General features: G+C 44.3%; 1 protein-coding gene across 2 annotated transcripts in view; it reads left to right on the top strand.

The window, feature by feature from the left end:
- Window positions 1–17,573, top strand: part of LDLRAD3 (low density lipoprotein receptor class A domain containing 3) — a 218,656-nt gene that overhangs the window by 84,629 nt on the left and 116,454 nt on the right. For both annotated transcript variants that reach the window (XM_073604192.1, XM_073604191.1), the window contains exons 3-4: window positions 8,584–8,709; window positions 11,257–11,391. In XM_073604192.1, coding sequence (XP_073460293.1) covers window positions 8,584–8,709; window positions 11,257–11,391 — 261 coding nt within the window. The remainder of the gene's footprint in view (window positions 1–8,583; window positions 8,710–11,256; window positions 11,392–17,573) is intronic.

Here is a 17,573-nt window from a genome sequence, read left to right as displayed (position 1 = left end):
TAGTCATAGATTTCTATTATTATATCCTGCACGATTGCAAAACAGTAGTACGGCAATTTAGAGTTTTAAATCAGGTGTGAGGAGGCGAGACTGTGCCCAGTGATCTTTGACTTCTCCTATGTTGTTCATGGAGATCTCCACCTCTTTAGGGGTTGCATACCCCTGATTTAAGCTGTTAGAGCTGCAAAGGTTGGGCCAACTCAATATGGAACCCTACGGACTAAGACTGGGATGTCATGTGCGTGTAAAGGCAGGTGTCCCAATACTTTTGGAATTATAGTGTGTATGTGTGTATATGTATGTATGTATATATATATATATATATATATATATATATATATATATATATATATATATATATATAATATATGTACTGTATGTGTTTCAGCTTTGGTAATGCAATCGGCTGCGCACACCTACGGGCTTATCCTATAATGACGACAGTTCCCCCGGGATAGCGATTGCATTGCTTGGCATACAGATCACAGATTAGAGAGAATCTACAGATCCGTATATGAAGCACCCTCATGAAAATGCATAATGGTATTTATGTATGTTTTTCAGTCACTTAGAGACTTAGAGAAAAAAAAATATGGTTGGTTGCGAAAAGATTTTTGAAGTTTGCTCTTCAACCCAACAAGGCTTTACTGTCTGCGAATACCCAGTAGTTTGTTTCCCTTGAATGTGACTGGTCCTCGTGAAGTTTTATAACAAAGTCTTTTAATATATTTGTTATATTACTTGTTTGTCCTCCTTTGCGGCCGTCTGTTCTCCTTCGTGAAGTCTGATAACATTCGTCTCGAATGGGAAGCGATTAAAATCTCTCTCCCGTCAGAGGTACGTCTGAAAGCGATGAGATTATCATCATTACCGTCTGCAGGAATTGCAGATGATCATTAATGAGAAACTGCATATTCATTTTTATATTATCCTTTATTTAGATCTCCTGTCAGTGAACACTATTTAAATCCCCATTAATTGTCACGTCATACATCTAGATTGACAGTTGTCATTGCGCTTGGATTAGTGTCATTTGGGAGATGACTCTCTCTGGAACACTTGGGATCATAGTCCTATGAAGGTTCTTGCTGATCCAGGTCATGTAATGGCTAGTAGTAGTCATATTCTACTGAACTTGTTCTGTAACGTTAAAGACATTTTGTAGTTTCTCCAAACCACATCTACAATTCTAAGGAACTGAAGAAGTGGCTTGGAGGAGCTTCGAAACATCTTCGACATCACACACGTTCAGTTGAATGTGACGGTCTATTACTAGCTACTTGGGATAATTATGTTTTACCTTTTGAAACACTGAGACCAGCTCAGAATCAGTGGCGGCTGGTGCCCATCAATTGCAGCCACTGTGCCCATCAATTGCAGCCACGTGTGCCCATCAATTGCAGCCACGTGTGCCCATCAAATGCAGCCACTGTGCCCATCGTATACAGCCACTGTGCCCATCGTATGCAGCCACTGTGCCCATCGTATGCAGCCACTGTGCCCATCGTATGCAGCCACTGTGCCCATCGTATGCAGCCACGTGTGCCCATCGCATGCAGCCACGTGTGCCCATCGCATGCAGCCACGTGTGCCCATCGCATGCAGCCACGTGTGCCCATCGTATGCAGCCACTTGTGCCCATCAAATGCAGCCACTTGTGCCCATCAAATGCAGCCACTTGTGCCCATCATATGCAGCCACTTGTGCCCATCATATGCAGCCACTTGTGCCCATCATATGCAGCCACTTGTGCCCATCATATGCAGCCACTTGTGCCCATCAATTGCAGCCACGTGTGCCCATCGTATACAGCCACTGTGCCCATCATATGCAGCCACTTGTGCCCATCAAATGCAGCCACTTGTGCCCATCATATGCAGCCACGTGTGCCCATCATATGCAGCCACGTGTGCCCGTCATATGCAGCCACTGTGCCCACCGACCCACACCCCCCCCCCCACTCGCGGGGCTCATGGCTCTGGCAGCACAAACCCAGCCCCCCCCCAGCGCGGCTCTGGCAGCACCCCCCAGCACGTGAAAATTAATTTGCTATCGTCACACAATTGGGTGGGATCAGGGCGCACTCTCTGCGCCCCAAGCCCACCCTATTTTGAAGCCTATTAGAGCCTCTGGCTCTAATCAGGTGCTTCAGAAAGTACCACCCCCGCCATAGGAATCCATGCGTCCGGCGTCCTGAAAGGGACCGGTCGCTTGGATGGGGGGGGGGGGGGCGGTGCCCGTGCGCCCACAATGCACGGGACGCCACTGCTCAGAAGTCATGGACAACTTTTTAATAAATGCTGTATCTTGGAGATTCTAATTGGAGAACACATTTCAAGTAACTAAAATGCCAACCAGGTCATTAGTTTCATTTATGCTCTTTTACGGTTATAAGCTTTTCCTAATGGAAGTTGCTCACGTTCTCATTACTAGCTTTAAGCGAATCGCCAGTCACGCAAAGCAGGGGCCTCCAAACTTTCTAAGCAAAGGGCCAGTTTACTGTCCTTCAAGGGGGGGGGGGGGCAGACTATGGCCAATGGGAGTAGAAAATGCTCCGGCATCAGAGCCTCGATCATTGGTTTTATTGGGAAGAATAGTGCCCATTGTTGGTGTCAGTTGGAACAATAATGCCCAATTGATGGTGTTAGCAGGGAGAATGGTGCCTCATCATTGGTGTCATTTGGTGGAATAGTGTCCCAGGGCCAGATAAAGGCAAGCAAAGTGACCACAGTCTGAAGACCACTGATGTAAGGGGATAAAAGCAGGGCTTGGCTCACCAATACAGGGGTCTAGCAAGAAACTTGGACCAATAAAGAAGCTTGTGTCTCACTTCTTGAAGATCAAATAAACTAGAAAATCCTTTTGAGTTTAGGCCCCTGTTCACATATATGCTGTGCGGGAAATGCAGTGACTCCTGAACATTTTCTGCACAGCATTAAAATCGCACTTCGTTCATGCAATTTGCCACCAGTGTCAATGTTAAATTAATGACACCCCAAAACAGGCCGCAAAACACCCATGTAATCCAATTCTGGTACAGCAAAAAAAATATGCAATGTGGTGCAAATTGAGCCCATACAAAATAAATAGGCTCTAATTGCACTTTAAGGAATCGCATATGATTTGAATAACAATACGGTGCGATTCCAACCTGAATCACATGCGTTATCCGGCACCGCACAAGTGTGAACCTAAGTTAAAGAAGAAGGGAGGTTGGCTGCTCAGCACAGATTCACATTTTCTGAATTAAAGCAAAGTGTTTTCTGATTGGATGAGGCGGACCAAGTTGGTCCAATCTGGACCAATGTAACTGTAAAAATGTACCATGCCTGGAATTCAAGTTCAAAGGATCTTTTTTGTAGTCTCTCATAGCACAACTGTTTATATTTAAAGAGTAACTCCACTTTTGCTGCTAAAAAAAAAACATTCCCCTCTGGGTGATCTATGTACATTGCAGGGATTTTACCAAACGTTGTTGCAGATTCCGACCTTTTGTTGTTCTGAAGAAATAGCCGTTTGTCTGTGTCCATGTGATGAGTGAATGGGAATGATTTTATAATTATCAGTCAACTGCTGCACCTGCAGGGCTCTGAGGAAAGTGTCAGGGTTGGCATCCCTTTTTGGATGTGAATTCCCTTTGGGAGTATTTTCCCAAAAATGGCATTTTTGTTGCAGGGAAACCATAAATCTGACTAAATCTTAGCAGGAAATAGCATTTCTAGGGGCGTTCTGGACACATTCTGTATATAGCACACCTCCAGGTAGCCATTTTGCATTGCATTTTCAGAAAATGACAGCACTGCAGATTGAAAAGGAAAGGTTGTTTTTAATAAAATTCAATTACAATACGACTTGTGTAGCAGTCATATATCCTAAAATATTTTTTTATTTGCTTAATTTTATTACACTGATTTTTTCCCTACGAAAGTGGAGTTACCCCCTAAAATAGCGTCTTACTAAAGCCGTGATTTCAGGTTCAATATGCAAATTAGCTGATATGGGTATTGCGTCCCTGCCCATCTCTATCATGATGGCATCATAAATGAGACCCAAAGAATAGGAAGAAAAGTTCCCACTGAGAGCATGAGTCCATGAGAGCAGAACCTTGTACCCCCTGTGTGGTAATGAGGTTGCATAGGATCATAAGACACAAGAATTTAACTGAAGTTGTTGTTTCATTTGCTTTACAATTCTGCAAGAATACATTCCTGACATGAAACGATATACAGCAACGGTATTTAAAGTGATTCTAAAGACTTATTTTATTTTGAAACAAAAAAAAAAACATGTTATACTTGTCTGCCCTGTGCAGTGATTTTGCATAGAGCAGCCCAGATCCTCCACTTTTCGGATCCCTCTTATGTGCTCCTGGCCCCTCCCTCCTGTTGAGTGCCCCCTACAGCAGACAGCTTGCTATGGGGGCACCCGAGCTGAGCCGCTGCTCTGTGTGTCCATTCAGACACTAAGCTGTGGCCCAGCCCCGCCCCCTCTCTCTCTTCATTGGCTTCACTGCCTTTGACAGCAGCGGGAGCCAATGGTGTTGTCTCAGCCAATGAGAGTCCAGACAGCCAAGTCATTCGTGCAGCATCACTGGATAGAGATGGGACTCGGATAAGTTTTAGGGCAGCAGAGAGGGGCTGCTGCACACAGAAGGTTTTTTACCTTTATGCATAGAATGCATTAAGATAAAACCACCTGACTTTACAACCAGAAGCGTGCGAAAAGGCAGGCGTCCCAATACTTTTGGTAATATAGTGTATATCTGATGCTTGGTCTACATTGCACACAACTTCGATTATCTTCAATTCACTGAACAACACTACTGCTGCAATAGCTGTATTGTATTAGTGACCTCCTCATTGGCTTTGTTATGCCCGGAGTTGTTCTTCGAAGGGTCAGTCCACCAGTGATGTGTGTTCAGTTATATATAGACTTGAGTTTAACCCCAGCTTTTTATATGTCTATGTGGACCTCATTGGCAGGATCTCCTTATTTCTTGGCTTTAGGCCTGGAGTTTTGGGTGTTCCCGCACATGCTGGGGTTTTCCCAATCCTCCCGTTGCATTCTCTATAAATATTAAAGGAAAGCGAAGCTCCAGCCAAAACTTTATTCATTCTGGCTTTGTATAAAATGGGAAGAGGGTTAGAACCTCTGGTAAGATTGTATTACCGTCTGTGTCCTTGGGGAAGATCTGACCTCACCTGTCCAGGGGACCATTGGAGGAGAAAGAGAAAGTAGGTGGGACCATCCAACGTTTCATTACGTTTGCCGATAGAATGAGCGTAGAGGGAAAATCTGGTAATGACACCCAATCAGAATTGTGATTCTTTTTTTCTCTGATTTTGGGGAAATTTCCTTTTGTTCTCTAGGGAACACAGAGTGCATAAAAATCTCCCCAATATGGACACAGACAGATATAAAAAAAACCAAGAAGGGAGAGACGACCACCAATTAAGTGTAGCAATAGAAACTCTTTAATGTGGATAAAAGAATAACAATCACAAAGGAGATATGACTCGAGCATGTAACGCTGTATGAGGATGTCCTCGCCGATCCCGTCTCAATCCGCAAGGGGATGAAGGGCTGAATCGGTCTGAAGGCTTCCTGGATCTGTGGAACATAGATCCCGGCAGATGTGACATCATGACATTGGACATTTATTAATCTACGGACTCTAATTCCACCTTTTAGTCGTCCTGATTTGCGCCATTTTCTTTGTTGTTTTTCAGCTATAAAAACCTGGATATGTAAAGCGTAGTGAGGGCGCCACAGTAAGGGTAATAGGCCAGAAGGATAATATGTTGAATATTTATTGACTAGTTTAAAAGAGCCAACGTGTTTTGGGTTTTCACACACACTCCCACTTCATCAGGGATCAAAGTGATACTAAACGCACGCTATTTAATTTACATTGTCCCTTCTATTTCTGTATGTGGATGATGGCGCTGGGCTTCTTTTAATGAAAAAAAGATCTACCATAAAGAATCTTTTTACTAATCAATATCCAGCTGTCACATGACCCGGCTCTCTCCCAGCCTGTCTGCAGGGAAACATAAGCAGGAAGAGCTCCTAGTCCTCTGTTGCTGGTCACATGTTCAAAATAAATAAAACAGCCTTTGAAATAAAGAGTAAAAATAAATAATATCAATAAACTGTTATAAATTGTCATACAAATATATATTTGAAATCAAAACGTTATTATTTTTTGGCAATAACATGGTGTGGGTGGATTTCTAGCTGTGTCACGCCCCTCCAGTCTGTGTCTTAGAATAAGAGGGAGGTGAAGCCTCCATTAATCTACATGTATTATCCCGCCCCCATTGTGTTTAGCTGGTTAGTGGGCATGGAGGAGGAGGGAGGGGGTGGGCTGTCATTTACCACTGTGTATACGCCCACATGTGTGACTCTATAGTCACATGGGCTGCTCAGATGTGATAGATAGGAAATGCTCAGCATAGAAACTCTCTGAAAACTGAGCATGTGCAGAGTTGGCACCACAGCTGCAAAATCCCTAGCTGAATTGGGGGCATGGACAGAAGGGGGAGGTGGAGAACAGCAGGACCAACCAGTTTTTTTTTTTGAAGAATACAGAAAAATAATGACTGAGTATGAAGAGCATGTAATTTATTTAAAGGGGTTGTAAACCTTCATGTTTCTTCACCTTAATGCATCCTATGCTCCTGTCAGTGACCAGCCCCCCAGCCTTTCAACCCCCCCCCGTTTTACTTACCTGAGCCCTGGAACTTGACCCGTCAGGGACACTCTGTCTATCTGCCCGGTGTTCTCGGCTCTTGATTGGATAGATTGATAGCAGCGCAGCCCTTGACTCCCACTGCTGTCAATCAAATCCAATGATGCAGGGGGCGGGGCCGAGTCATACATTCGGCGGCTATGGCCGCCGAATGCTGGACTCGGGAGCGCGCCCGCAAGGTAACCCCCTTGGGAGAGCGCTTCTCCTAGGGGGTTATCTGATGTGGGGAGGAGCCGCGACAGCCGCCGGGGGGACCCCAGAAGATGAGGTTCGGGGCCACTCTGTGCAAAACGAGCTGCACAGTGGAGGTAAGTATATGTTTGTTATGTCTTTTTTAAGTATACATATTAAGTATATATATATGTATGTGTATGTATGTATATGTGTGTGTGTGTGTGTATATATATATATATATATATATATATATATATATATATATATATATATATATATATATATATATATATATAAATATAATTTTTTTTTTTAAACGAACCCTTACAATCAATTTAACCTTTTTATGATGTGGGTTTAGTGACACTTTAAACATAATGTGACTTCAGAAATGCCTGCACTCCAATCAGTTTAAACATAAGATGTTAGTATCAGCAGGTATTCCAGCGTGAAGCTTCAAACGTGTCTTCTACGTTTAAATGTCTGGATTTTTCTCAGGACCCCCTTTTCCATTTGGGGGTGCTTTTGATGTAAAGGAGCAGCCCCTCACAAAAGCGATTCAGCTTGGTAAATACGATGGTCACATACCATTTTGGACTTTGATATTAGGAGATCTAACACCTGTTATGCTTGTTCTTTAACTATCAAACACCAAGGGCTCATTCGCACTAGTATGTGAAAAGGGGAGGGTGTGGATAAAACCCCAAAGTCGAGCTGTGCTTTTACTGCCCCCAAGTTCAGGGATCAAGGGATAAAGTGTTTAAGGCTCCTTGTTTTTTACCTCCATGCATTCTATGCATAAAGATAAAAAAAAAACCTTTTGTGTGCAGCAACACCTCCCAGCCTCCCCCTCATACTTACATGAGCCCCATCTTGATCCAGCGATGTGCACGAGAGCAGCGGCTCTCCAAGGTCTCTTCCTCATTGGCTAGGCAGGAACGGAAGCCATTGGCACCCGCTATTGTCAACCACAGCCAGTGAGCCAATGAGAGTGCAGGGGCGGGGCGGAGCCAAACTCTATATGTGAATGGACACACAGAGCAGGGCTCAAGAGAAAGCTGCTTGCTATGGGGGACCACCTGGCAGGAGGGAGGGGCCAGGAGTGCCTGCAGGGGACCCAAAGAGAGGAGGATCGGGGCTGCTCTGTGCAAAACCATTACACAGAGCAGATAAGTATGAGATGTTTGTTATTTTTTTTTTTTTAAATGCTTTTATTATTACTTTAAAGTAGGGGATCAGAAGGTGATACAATGCCTCCTCTTCAGAGACCAAAGCTGGTGTCAATGTGCACTAAGAGAGGACTTGGAAGGTGTGCAGATCTCTTGTTTTAGAGCTTCAGGTTTTATAAAACTCCAAGAACTAGTAAAATTGTAATATTACATTTAAGTGGAGTGAGTGTTATATACCTTATGGAATGGTGGCAACCTCATAAACTTTGTAAGTAGAAGTTATCATCTGTCTTGTTGCATATGTGTGTGCCATCCTTTGAAATATGCATCGTGGTCAGGGGGGGAAGTGCTCAGAATTTGTTTGTTTTTGCAGACCTCACTTCATCTGCTTGCATGCCAACCGAGGTCACTTTTTTTTTTTTTGTCTTTTTTGGCTATTGACTCAAAGAACATTCAAGAATCTTCCTGAACATCTTTTCTCCTTTGCAGCTAAAGCCAATTCGAAGTGTGGTCCGACATTCTTCCCATGTGCCAGTGGAGTCCACTGCATCATCGGACGCTTCCAGTGCAATGGACTCGAGGACTGTCCGGACGGCAGCGACGAGGAGAACTGCAGTGAGTCTCTTGGACTTTGTGACTTTGTAGCTAGTAGAAGTTAATCTCCTCTTACTGGATGTGTTCTAAAATGTTGAAGCCGCTTTGTAGATTCGGTAATGTCTAGTACTGTCAGAAACCATGAAATCAGACTGAGACAGAAGTACAGTTAAATCACACTTGTTTAATAATAAAAGTAAAAAGAACAAACGTAGTCAAAACATAGACAAAGTTCAGTAACCGGAACGGATAGTCAGCCAAGCCAGAAGTCAGGGATCAATGTAGAGGAACAGCAAGCAGGATCTGGAGCCAGCAGGGATGTCAGCAAAGCCAGTCTTTAAACAGGAATGCAGGAGATAGTTTCTTGTGATGCTGACCAAGGCGAAGGCAGAGATCCACTGGACTGGACGGCTTATCAACAGCTGAGTAACTGTGGAGAGATAGGAGCTGGCAATTACCCAACAGCTGAGCAGCCACCTCTGAGAAGGAAGGGCTAAGCCTAGCCCTAACAAGTACACACTATCATTTTTTTAAATTTATTTTTTGTTCAACCCAGCAGTCTGAACGGAAAAAAAAAAAACGCTCTGGGGGAGCTGCTGTCCTAACTGTGTGATGTTAGTACAGTGATCTCCCTGCTGAGCTATTGTGTTCTGACAGGGGGACTGCCCTCCCACCAGCCGGTCAGCGCTCACAGCCATTGCCTGCCAGTGCTGATCAGATGCTGGTTTCCCAACATGCCCATTCGACAGAAGCCGCCCAGGCTGGTGTACACATGGTCTGTTGAACCAGCCGATACTGGCCGATATTTGGCCGTGTGTACCAGGCTTAATCCTCTTCTTCAGTTCTAACGAGAGGGTCAGGAAATTATACAAAAATATACAGGACTTACATTGGGATGCACTGATACCGGTGCCAATACCGAGCATTTGTTTGAGTATCGGTATTCGCCCAAATGCTGCCGATACCGAAACCAATACTTTGCAATGCGATTTGCGTCAATACAAAATGGATCAGTGCAAATTGGACTGCAAAGAATTTCAAGCGGTTGTATACCTTTATTTTTAACTTTTACCTACAGGTAAGCCTATAATAAGGCTTACCTGTAGGTAAAAAAAATATCTCCTAAACCTGTAAGGTTTAGAAGATATTCCCCTCGCAATGAGCCACTGACTGCAGCGGCGCATGCGCACAGGGGATTCTCGGCTGACAGCCCGGCAAACTCCGGAGCTTGCCGGGCAGAAGTCTCCCGCGCGCATGCGCGGGAGTGACGACATCGCGGCTCCGGCCACTCACAGCGCCAGAGCCGTGATACCCGGAAGACACGCCGAGGGGAGATGTCAGCTCCCTCGGCGTGGACCAGGTGAGATGCCGGCGCCTCGTTCTAAGGTAAGTATCTCATAATGAGCTAGTATGCGGTGCATACTAGCTCATTATGCCTTTTCCCTTGCAGGTGTAGAAAAAAAAAAAGACAGCGGGTATACAATCGCTTGCATGCGATTTGAACAGAAATGCAGTGCGATTCCTGTCCGAATTGCATGCAATTTCCCCCACTGCTCCTGTGTGTGTATAGAAAGCGATTAAAGCGCCATCTAGTGGGCAGTTTAGAAAATTTAGAACTTGCAGTACATATCTGACCACATGCAAAGTAATTTACATAGGTGTCCTGATCCGCCGATGATAGCAAATCACGGCCGCTGGAGGTGCTCGCAGGGCTGGAGGAGATGTAGAGGCGTTCCACCCCCCCCCCCCCAAGCTGACATCACTTCTGCCTTATACCCACAGGGTCCCAGAACTTCTCCTCCAGCCCTGTGAGCACCTCTAGTGGTCTTAATTTGCTATCATCGGCGGACTGGAACACTGATGTAAATTACTTTGCATGTGGCCAGATATGTACGGTAGGTTCTAACATTTCTTTAAACGGCCTGCTAGATGGCACTTTAATCCCTTTCTTATATTCCACCGCTAAGTATCGGTAGTTGGTATCGGCGAGTACCTGACCGAAAGTATTGGTACTTGTACTTGCCAATAAAAAAAAAAAATGGTATCAGTGCAACCCTAGACTTGCATATAAACTGCTCTTAGCAGAAGCGTCCCAAGCTCTATTGGCATTCTTGGACTGCTGGGAAACGGGGCTTACAGATTACTTATTCTCCCAACACCAGATGCAAAATCTTTAATGCAGATCATTAAGCCGACCATAGATGGTCCCTGCTGAACCGGCCGAGATTCGAACCATGTATGGGCAGGCTGATTGATCGATCTATCAACCACAAACTTGACCAAATTCTTCATAAAAAATGTGTATTGCCAGCAGTGATAACCTATAGGAGATTGTTGAATCAGATTTTAACTTTTGAAGATGTACATAAATATGGGGAGCTGTAAAAACTTCCTTGCGATGGTATTCCTGGTGGGTGGTGGACCCTGGACCCCACTTATAAAGGCATGATTGCTTATTTCTAAGTCCTTGCCAATGGTGCAATGGCAGAATTATGAACAGTTTATTGTATTTTTGGATGGGAATTCAGAAGTGATATACTCAGCATCTTCCATATACTCCTCTTCTAGCTGCTCACCCGCTGCTCTGCTCTACGTCTCGCTTCCATTGTAAGAACAAGCGGTGTATAGACAAGAGCTTCGTCTGTGACGGGGAGAATAACTGCAAGGACAATAGTGACGAGGAGAATTGTCCGAGCTCACAAGGTAAAGTCACAATTAACTCATTTCATTTTTTCGTTCTTTCCTGAGCCTCTGATAATAACTTTGATTCGGTCAGTCTGTAAAAACATACAGGAGGACACAAATGCCTAGGCCCTAATGCATTACCAAAACCACTTTTAGTAACAAGCATAAGCCAAAAATATGCTCACAAAACATGAATAAATGCAAGCATAATGGAGATCACATCTAGCCATGGGGCGACCCCGACATACCGTATATACTCGAGTATAAGTTGAGTTTTTCAGCACATTTTTTTGTGCTGAAAGTGCCCCCCTCGACTTATACTCGAGTCAAACACTTTTCTGCAACAAAAAATTTCATTTTCTGAACCGAATTTGGGGCACCGTATCTCAGGGCCACTTTGTGCTAGGAACCCCAAAATTGGTGTGCAAACCCAGTGGAACTGGTACCATAACATATCCCAAGTTGCGGTTCCTAGGACCAAGTGGCCCCGAGATACGGGGCCCCAAAGCCAGTTCGGAAAATGTCATTCTCTGCTGCAGAAAAGTGCTTGACATTTTCTGAACCGACTTTGGGGCCACATATCTCAGGGCCACTAGGTGCTAGGAACCCCAAATTTGGTGTGCAAACCCAGTGGAACCGGAACCATAACATATCCAAAGCTGGGGTTCCTAGCACTAAGTGGCCCTGAGATACGGGGCCCCAAAATCGGTTCGGAAAATGTAATTCTCTGCTGCAGAAAAGTGCTTGACATTTTCTGAACTGACTTTGGGGCCCCGTATCTCAGGGCCACTTTGTGCTAGGAACCCCAAATTTGGTGTCCAAACCCAGTGGAACTGGTAGCATAACATATCCAAAGCTGTGGTTCCTAGGACCAAGTGGCCCCGAGATACGGGGCCCCAAATCCAGTTCGGAAAATGTCATTCTCTGCTGTAGAAAAGTGCTTGACATTTTCTGAACCGATTTTTGGGGCCCTGTATCTCGGGGACACTTGGTGCTAGAAACCCCAGCTGGATATTTTATGGTGCTAGTTCAACTGAGTTTGCACACCAAATTTGGGGTTCCTAGCACTAAGTGGCCCCGAGATACGGGGCCCCAAAGTCGGTCAACTGTGTCCATCTGCAGCAATGTCATTTCGGGACCATTTGGGTTCAGAGACCCCAAATTTTGGCTGCAGCTAGGGGGCATCTAGGAACCCTTAACTACCGAGTTTGAAGTTCGGGGGACCTATGGCTGCAAATGGGCACAGTGAGGCATGCAAATGGGCACAGTGAGGCTGCAAATGGGCATTGTTGACCCTCTTTTCCACTTACAGTAGCTGTGCATTTCTCACCCTCGTCTTATACTCGGGTCACTAAGTTTTTCCCATTTTTTTTTTTTGTGGTAAATTAGGGCCTCGACTTATACTCGGAACGACTTATACTCGAGTATATACGGTATTCAGATTATTATGTTGACATCTTTCGGGGCATGTGCCAGCTTCCTCCTTTCTGAGAAAAGGGGTACGTCCCCCGAAACACGCTGCGCTTTGTGAATGGTCCCGCAGCCTTTTAGGACCGGTGACGTGTCCCAAAAGGCTGTGGGCAAAGGGAGGGTGTTGAGGGGGTGGGGGTTTAACTAAACTAAAAAAGTTCCAAATATGGTGGGGGGCCTGGCAGGGGGTGGAGTGGAAATTCCCCTTTTGGGTGAAGTTCCTCTTTAAATCCCATTTGAAGTTTCAGCTTTATATAAACGTCTGGAAAACAGTAAGTTCTCAGTGTCTAAATGAGAATTTACTGAGTTGCTTTTCTTTGCAAAGCAGCCACAGGGAGAATAGAAGAATCTGTGCCCTGCTTTATGCTGGAAAAAAAAGTCTGTTTCTTTGTTTGTGGAAGCAGTGGTCACTCTGCAGTGACCTGACACGCCCCCTGCTAGAGTTCATCAATCAGCCTGAACTTTTCTGATTAGTGGAATCTAACGGCAGCCCATGTCGGACTCTGACCAAAACAAGGCTTATACAGAAATGAATCCCATGACTCCAACAGGAAGGCTGGATGCGGGTTAGTATAGGTGGGGAGAGCAGGGGAGTACCCTAACAAGAGAAACGTGGAGATTTAGAAAGTAGGGTTATACCGATACTAATACTAGTATCGGTATCGGCACATTTTCTAGCAAAAAAATACTGATTGTTACATGTAAACAAAAAGTGCCAGAAAAGTCCTGGAGCTTAAGTGGTTAATCTAGAAAAATAATGTAAAATGTAATGTAAAAAGCAAACAAAAAAAAAGTTTTAATTGTCGTTTATAAAATAGACATGAAAAAAAAGCAGGAAAATAATAATTAAAAGGAGGAGGATAGGGGGTTAATTAAGGCTGATTAGAGTAAATTAAGGGTTATTAAGGGGTTAAACAGAGGAACATTTGTTCATCCCTTTGAGCTGCAGATGAAGAAACAGAAATATACAAAAAGAAACAATGTTTCTTTTAATTTTAGTGTTTCAGGGCTGAGCAATGTTGTTAATAAACATTGCCGGCTGCTTTTTTTTTTTTTTTTCACAGCTCCAATTACCGGACTTCTTTAACACTGGGGAGACCCACTGACAGCTCAAGAACAGAGCCTGAAAATATCGGTTTCAGGTATCGGTACATTTGAATGAGTACCGATACTTGTGCAAATACTCGGTATTGGTACCGATACGGTGCAACCCTAAAAAAGACAGTTTCAGACTTTTAGAAACAAACCCTATCTTGCAGTTGACCTTTATTTCAGCAGTCATTTAGCACAGATGCTAATACCTGTGCCCAGTGGCAGGATAAGGTTCTTTAGCACCCAAGGGGAAGATGGCCCCCCCCCCCCACGTGCTAAAGCGTCCTAGGCCGTTGCCTCTTCTGCCTACCCCTGGGCCCAGTATCTGCAAACCATAAGCAGGGGATATCTAGTGCAGCAAACAAGTCAGAATAAGAAAGTGACTTTCAGGTAAAAGTTGCAGTATTAAGGCGATCTGAGAACTCACTAAAAATACACGGCGGCTGGTCTTCAGCAGACGCTTCTGCACTTTGTGAATCATTGACGAGTATCTGGAATCCAGGCAGAATAGCCCAGAGTTCCAAACGCAAGTTGCCCCAATTTACCTCCGATAAGAAAAGGCTTCTGATCTCAGTCAATGAAAGAGATCCGTGAAATAGGAACACAACCATGATCCTTTCATGTCCTCTCTGAGACTTGGGGGTAAGAGTAAAGCACAGGAGGCCTCAGGGGAGCCAAGCCCTCTGAAAGTGATATATCAAAGCGGCGAGGAGAAGGAGGAGAGGAAGCCGGATCCTGCTGACTTCAGAATTATCCGAAACAGCGCAGGAGCTGCGAGGCAAAACTGCAGCCTCAGTGTGGCGGGATGCACGCTACACCGACCCATTCTTCTGTACCCCCCCCCCCCCCCTTTTCTCTGCTGGAGATTAGCAAGTTCCTTTTCCCTTTAAGAAATAACATCTTGTCATTTCCTGGGCTCGCTTAGGCTGCCGGCAGCCATTTATTATCTGCGGAGCAACAGGATGACTGGATCATTAGGAACAATGCAGTTTTCTGCTTGATGATTCTAAAAATAAGATAATCTTGTGAATTTATTTACATATTACAGGCAGGTGCAAAAACCTGATTTGTCATCTAATTATGCAACACCCACCGCGAGGCTGCAGATTTTAAATTGCAAATTTTATATATTTATATAATATAAACATATATATATATATATATATATATATATATATATATATATATATATATATATATATATATATATATAAATAATATGTGTATGTATGTGTGTGTATATATGTATGTGTGTGTGTGTGTGTGTGTGTATATATATATATATATATATATATATATATAATGTATAATATTAGGGTTGCACCGATACTAGTATCGGTATCTGTGCCGATACCGAGTATTTGCACAAGTATCGGTACTCGTGCAAATGCACGATACCTGAAACCAATACTTTCAGGCTCGGTTCTTTCAGCTGTCAGTGGGTCTCCCCTGTTGACAGCTGAAGTGTTAAAGAGGAGTTCCCATTTTTTAAAAAAAAAATTAAAAGTCAGCAGCTACAAATACTGCAGCTGCTGACTTTTAATAATCGGACACTTACCTGTCCCACAGTCCAGCGATGCGAGGGATAGAAGCCCCGCTCGTCTCCCCCTCCGTTTGGCGGCGCCGGAATTGCAACTGTGGGCGCCGGGCTGTGGCTTCACAGCCGGGCACCCACTGTGCATGCGCGAGCGGCGCCGTGCCCCATGGTTGGTCGCTCAGTCATCTGGGACCTGTAATGTGTCCCAGATGATTGACAAGAGGGAGGGAGCAGAGCTGAGCCCTTCCTGCGCCGAGGGGAAGTGATCTCACCAGCCCAGGCACTGAAAGAGGCAGACTACGAGGGACCCCCTAGCAACAGGCATTTAGAGGTGTGTTAAAAAAAAAAAAATTTCCAAATGTTTTATTGTGTCAAACATTTGTGAACATAGCTATGAACTGCACATCTACCAGGATTTACATGATTGTGCCGTCTCTGGGTCAGCATCTCGGTCCAAGAAGTAGATGGTGATCTTGGATAATAGACTCTGCAAAGATAGAGCCATTCTCCTGGAGACAAAAAAAAAAAGGCATTGTCCAGGAGAGTACTGTGGTTTCTTTTAACAATGATAAATACCTGGAAGTGTTATACTTACACATTACTTGGCATGTCTAAGTGTACTTAACATGAACAATATTAATGATGCTCTCTCCACTTAAATATTTAATAGAGAAACGTATTTCTGTATTGTATTTTAAGTATTTATTTTATTTGCTGTCTCTGTCCAAATGGGGAGATTTATCTTCCAATTTTAATATTAATAGGCTGCCCTACACACACGTTCCAATTATCTCTGCCCCTTTACCAACCAATTCCAGATTGTGTGCCAGTTAGCTCGGACCCCATTGCCGATAATCTCTGCCCTTGGTAGTGCCAGCAGGTGCTAGAGACCTGAAGGAACATTCGGTGCAGTACCACAGGGATCCCCTAGGGGACCACTTCTCCACGTTTTATGTGAGAGGGGCAGCCCATTGAAATTAATAGGTTGCCCTGGTCTAGTGTCTGACTTATACACCTCCCTGACTGATGCCATGGGATACTGCACACTTCCCCATGTTCCGAAATGGGAGGTTGAACTTTGGACCAGTCCGATTGACGCATCTAAATGTTTTCCGGAATATATTTGCCCAGGAGAATGCCTATAAGTTACTGTCCCGATGGTATATGACCCCGATGTGTATAGCCAAATTAGTTCCCTCTGCGTCTCCCATTTTTTTTCGTAGAAGTTGGGAACCGGGCATCCTTTTCCATATTTGGTGGTCATGCCTGAAGGCTCTGCATTTCTGGACCCGGATCTACTCTGATTACATTAATTTTACAAGTTTCCTTTGTGCACGTCCCCTGCGAAGCTCAGCTCCATAAGTCAATCCCATCTTTGACTAAAACCCAAAGGAAGGTGATGGGGTTTGTGTTTCTGGTGGCCCAACCGACCTTTGCAAAGGCTTGGCGCCAACCGTTCCTTAACTTCGCTGAGGTCAGGCAAAGGCTTATGGCAACCATGATCCACAAAAAACTCACTTCTACACTTACTGACTCCCATGCTACATTTTTGAAAATTTGGGACCCGTGGTTATCCTACAATGACCATCTTAACCTTGACCACACCTTACTCTTCATGATTGATGGAGATTGGACAGCCAACTTCTTTGCTGTGCCATGGTTTGAACCACGTGGGAACTTACCCGTTCCCTCTTTCCTTCCCTTACAAACCCTTTCTCTTTCACCCCCCCTTTTTTTTCTTTTTTTTCTTTACTGCTCTCTTACTGCCTTCAGGTGGAGGCCTTCCTATTCTTTCTCTTCTCTTCTGTTTTCTCACTCGGAGTTGTCTCTTGGGCTCCATCCACTTTCTCTCTTTTCCCTTAGCTAAGGCCATTATCTCCATCCACTGCCCATGTTTACTTGTCCACCTTTTGAAATGCCCACTCTAGGGCTCATTTGTGATCTTGTTCAGTTGACAATAATGTTGTATGTACCATTTTTTTTCACCTGAAGGGAATGATCCCATATATCCACCTCCAGATTTTTTTTTTTTTTTCCCTTTTGTCTTGCTGTTTTCTCATGGATAAGATGATCTGAACCTTTCTGTTACAAAATTTAAAAA

Source organism: Aquarana catesbeiana, linkage group LG11 (genome assembly GCF_042186555.1).
Source record: "Aquarana catesbeiana isolate 2022-GZ linkage group LG11, ASM4218655v1, whole genome shotgun sequence".
Classification (NCBI taxonomy): Eukaryota; Metazoa; Chordata; class Amphibia; order Anura; family Ranidae; genus Aquarana; species Aquarana catesbeiana.
The sequence above is the reverse complement of the archived record's forward strand: the minus strand, read 5'-3'. Positions and strand labels throughout refer to the sequence as shown.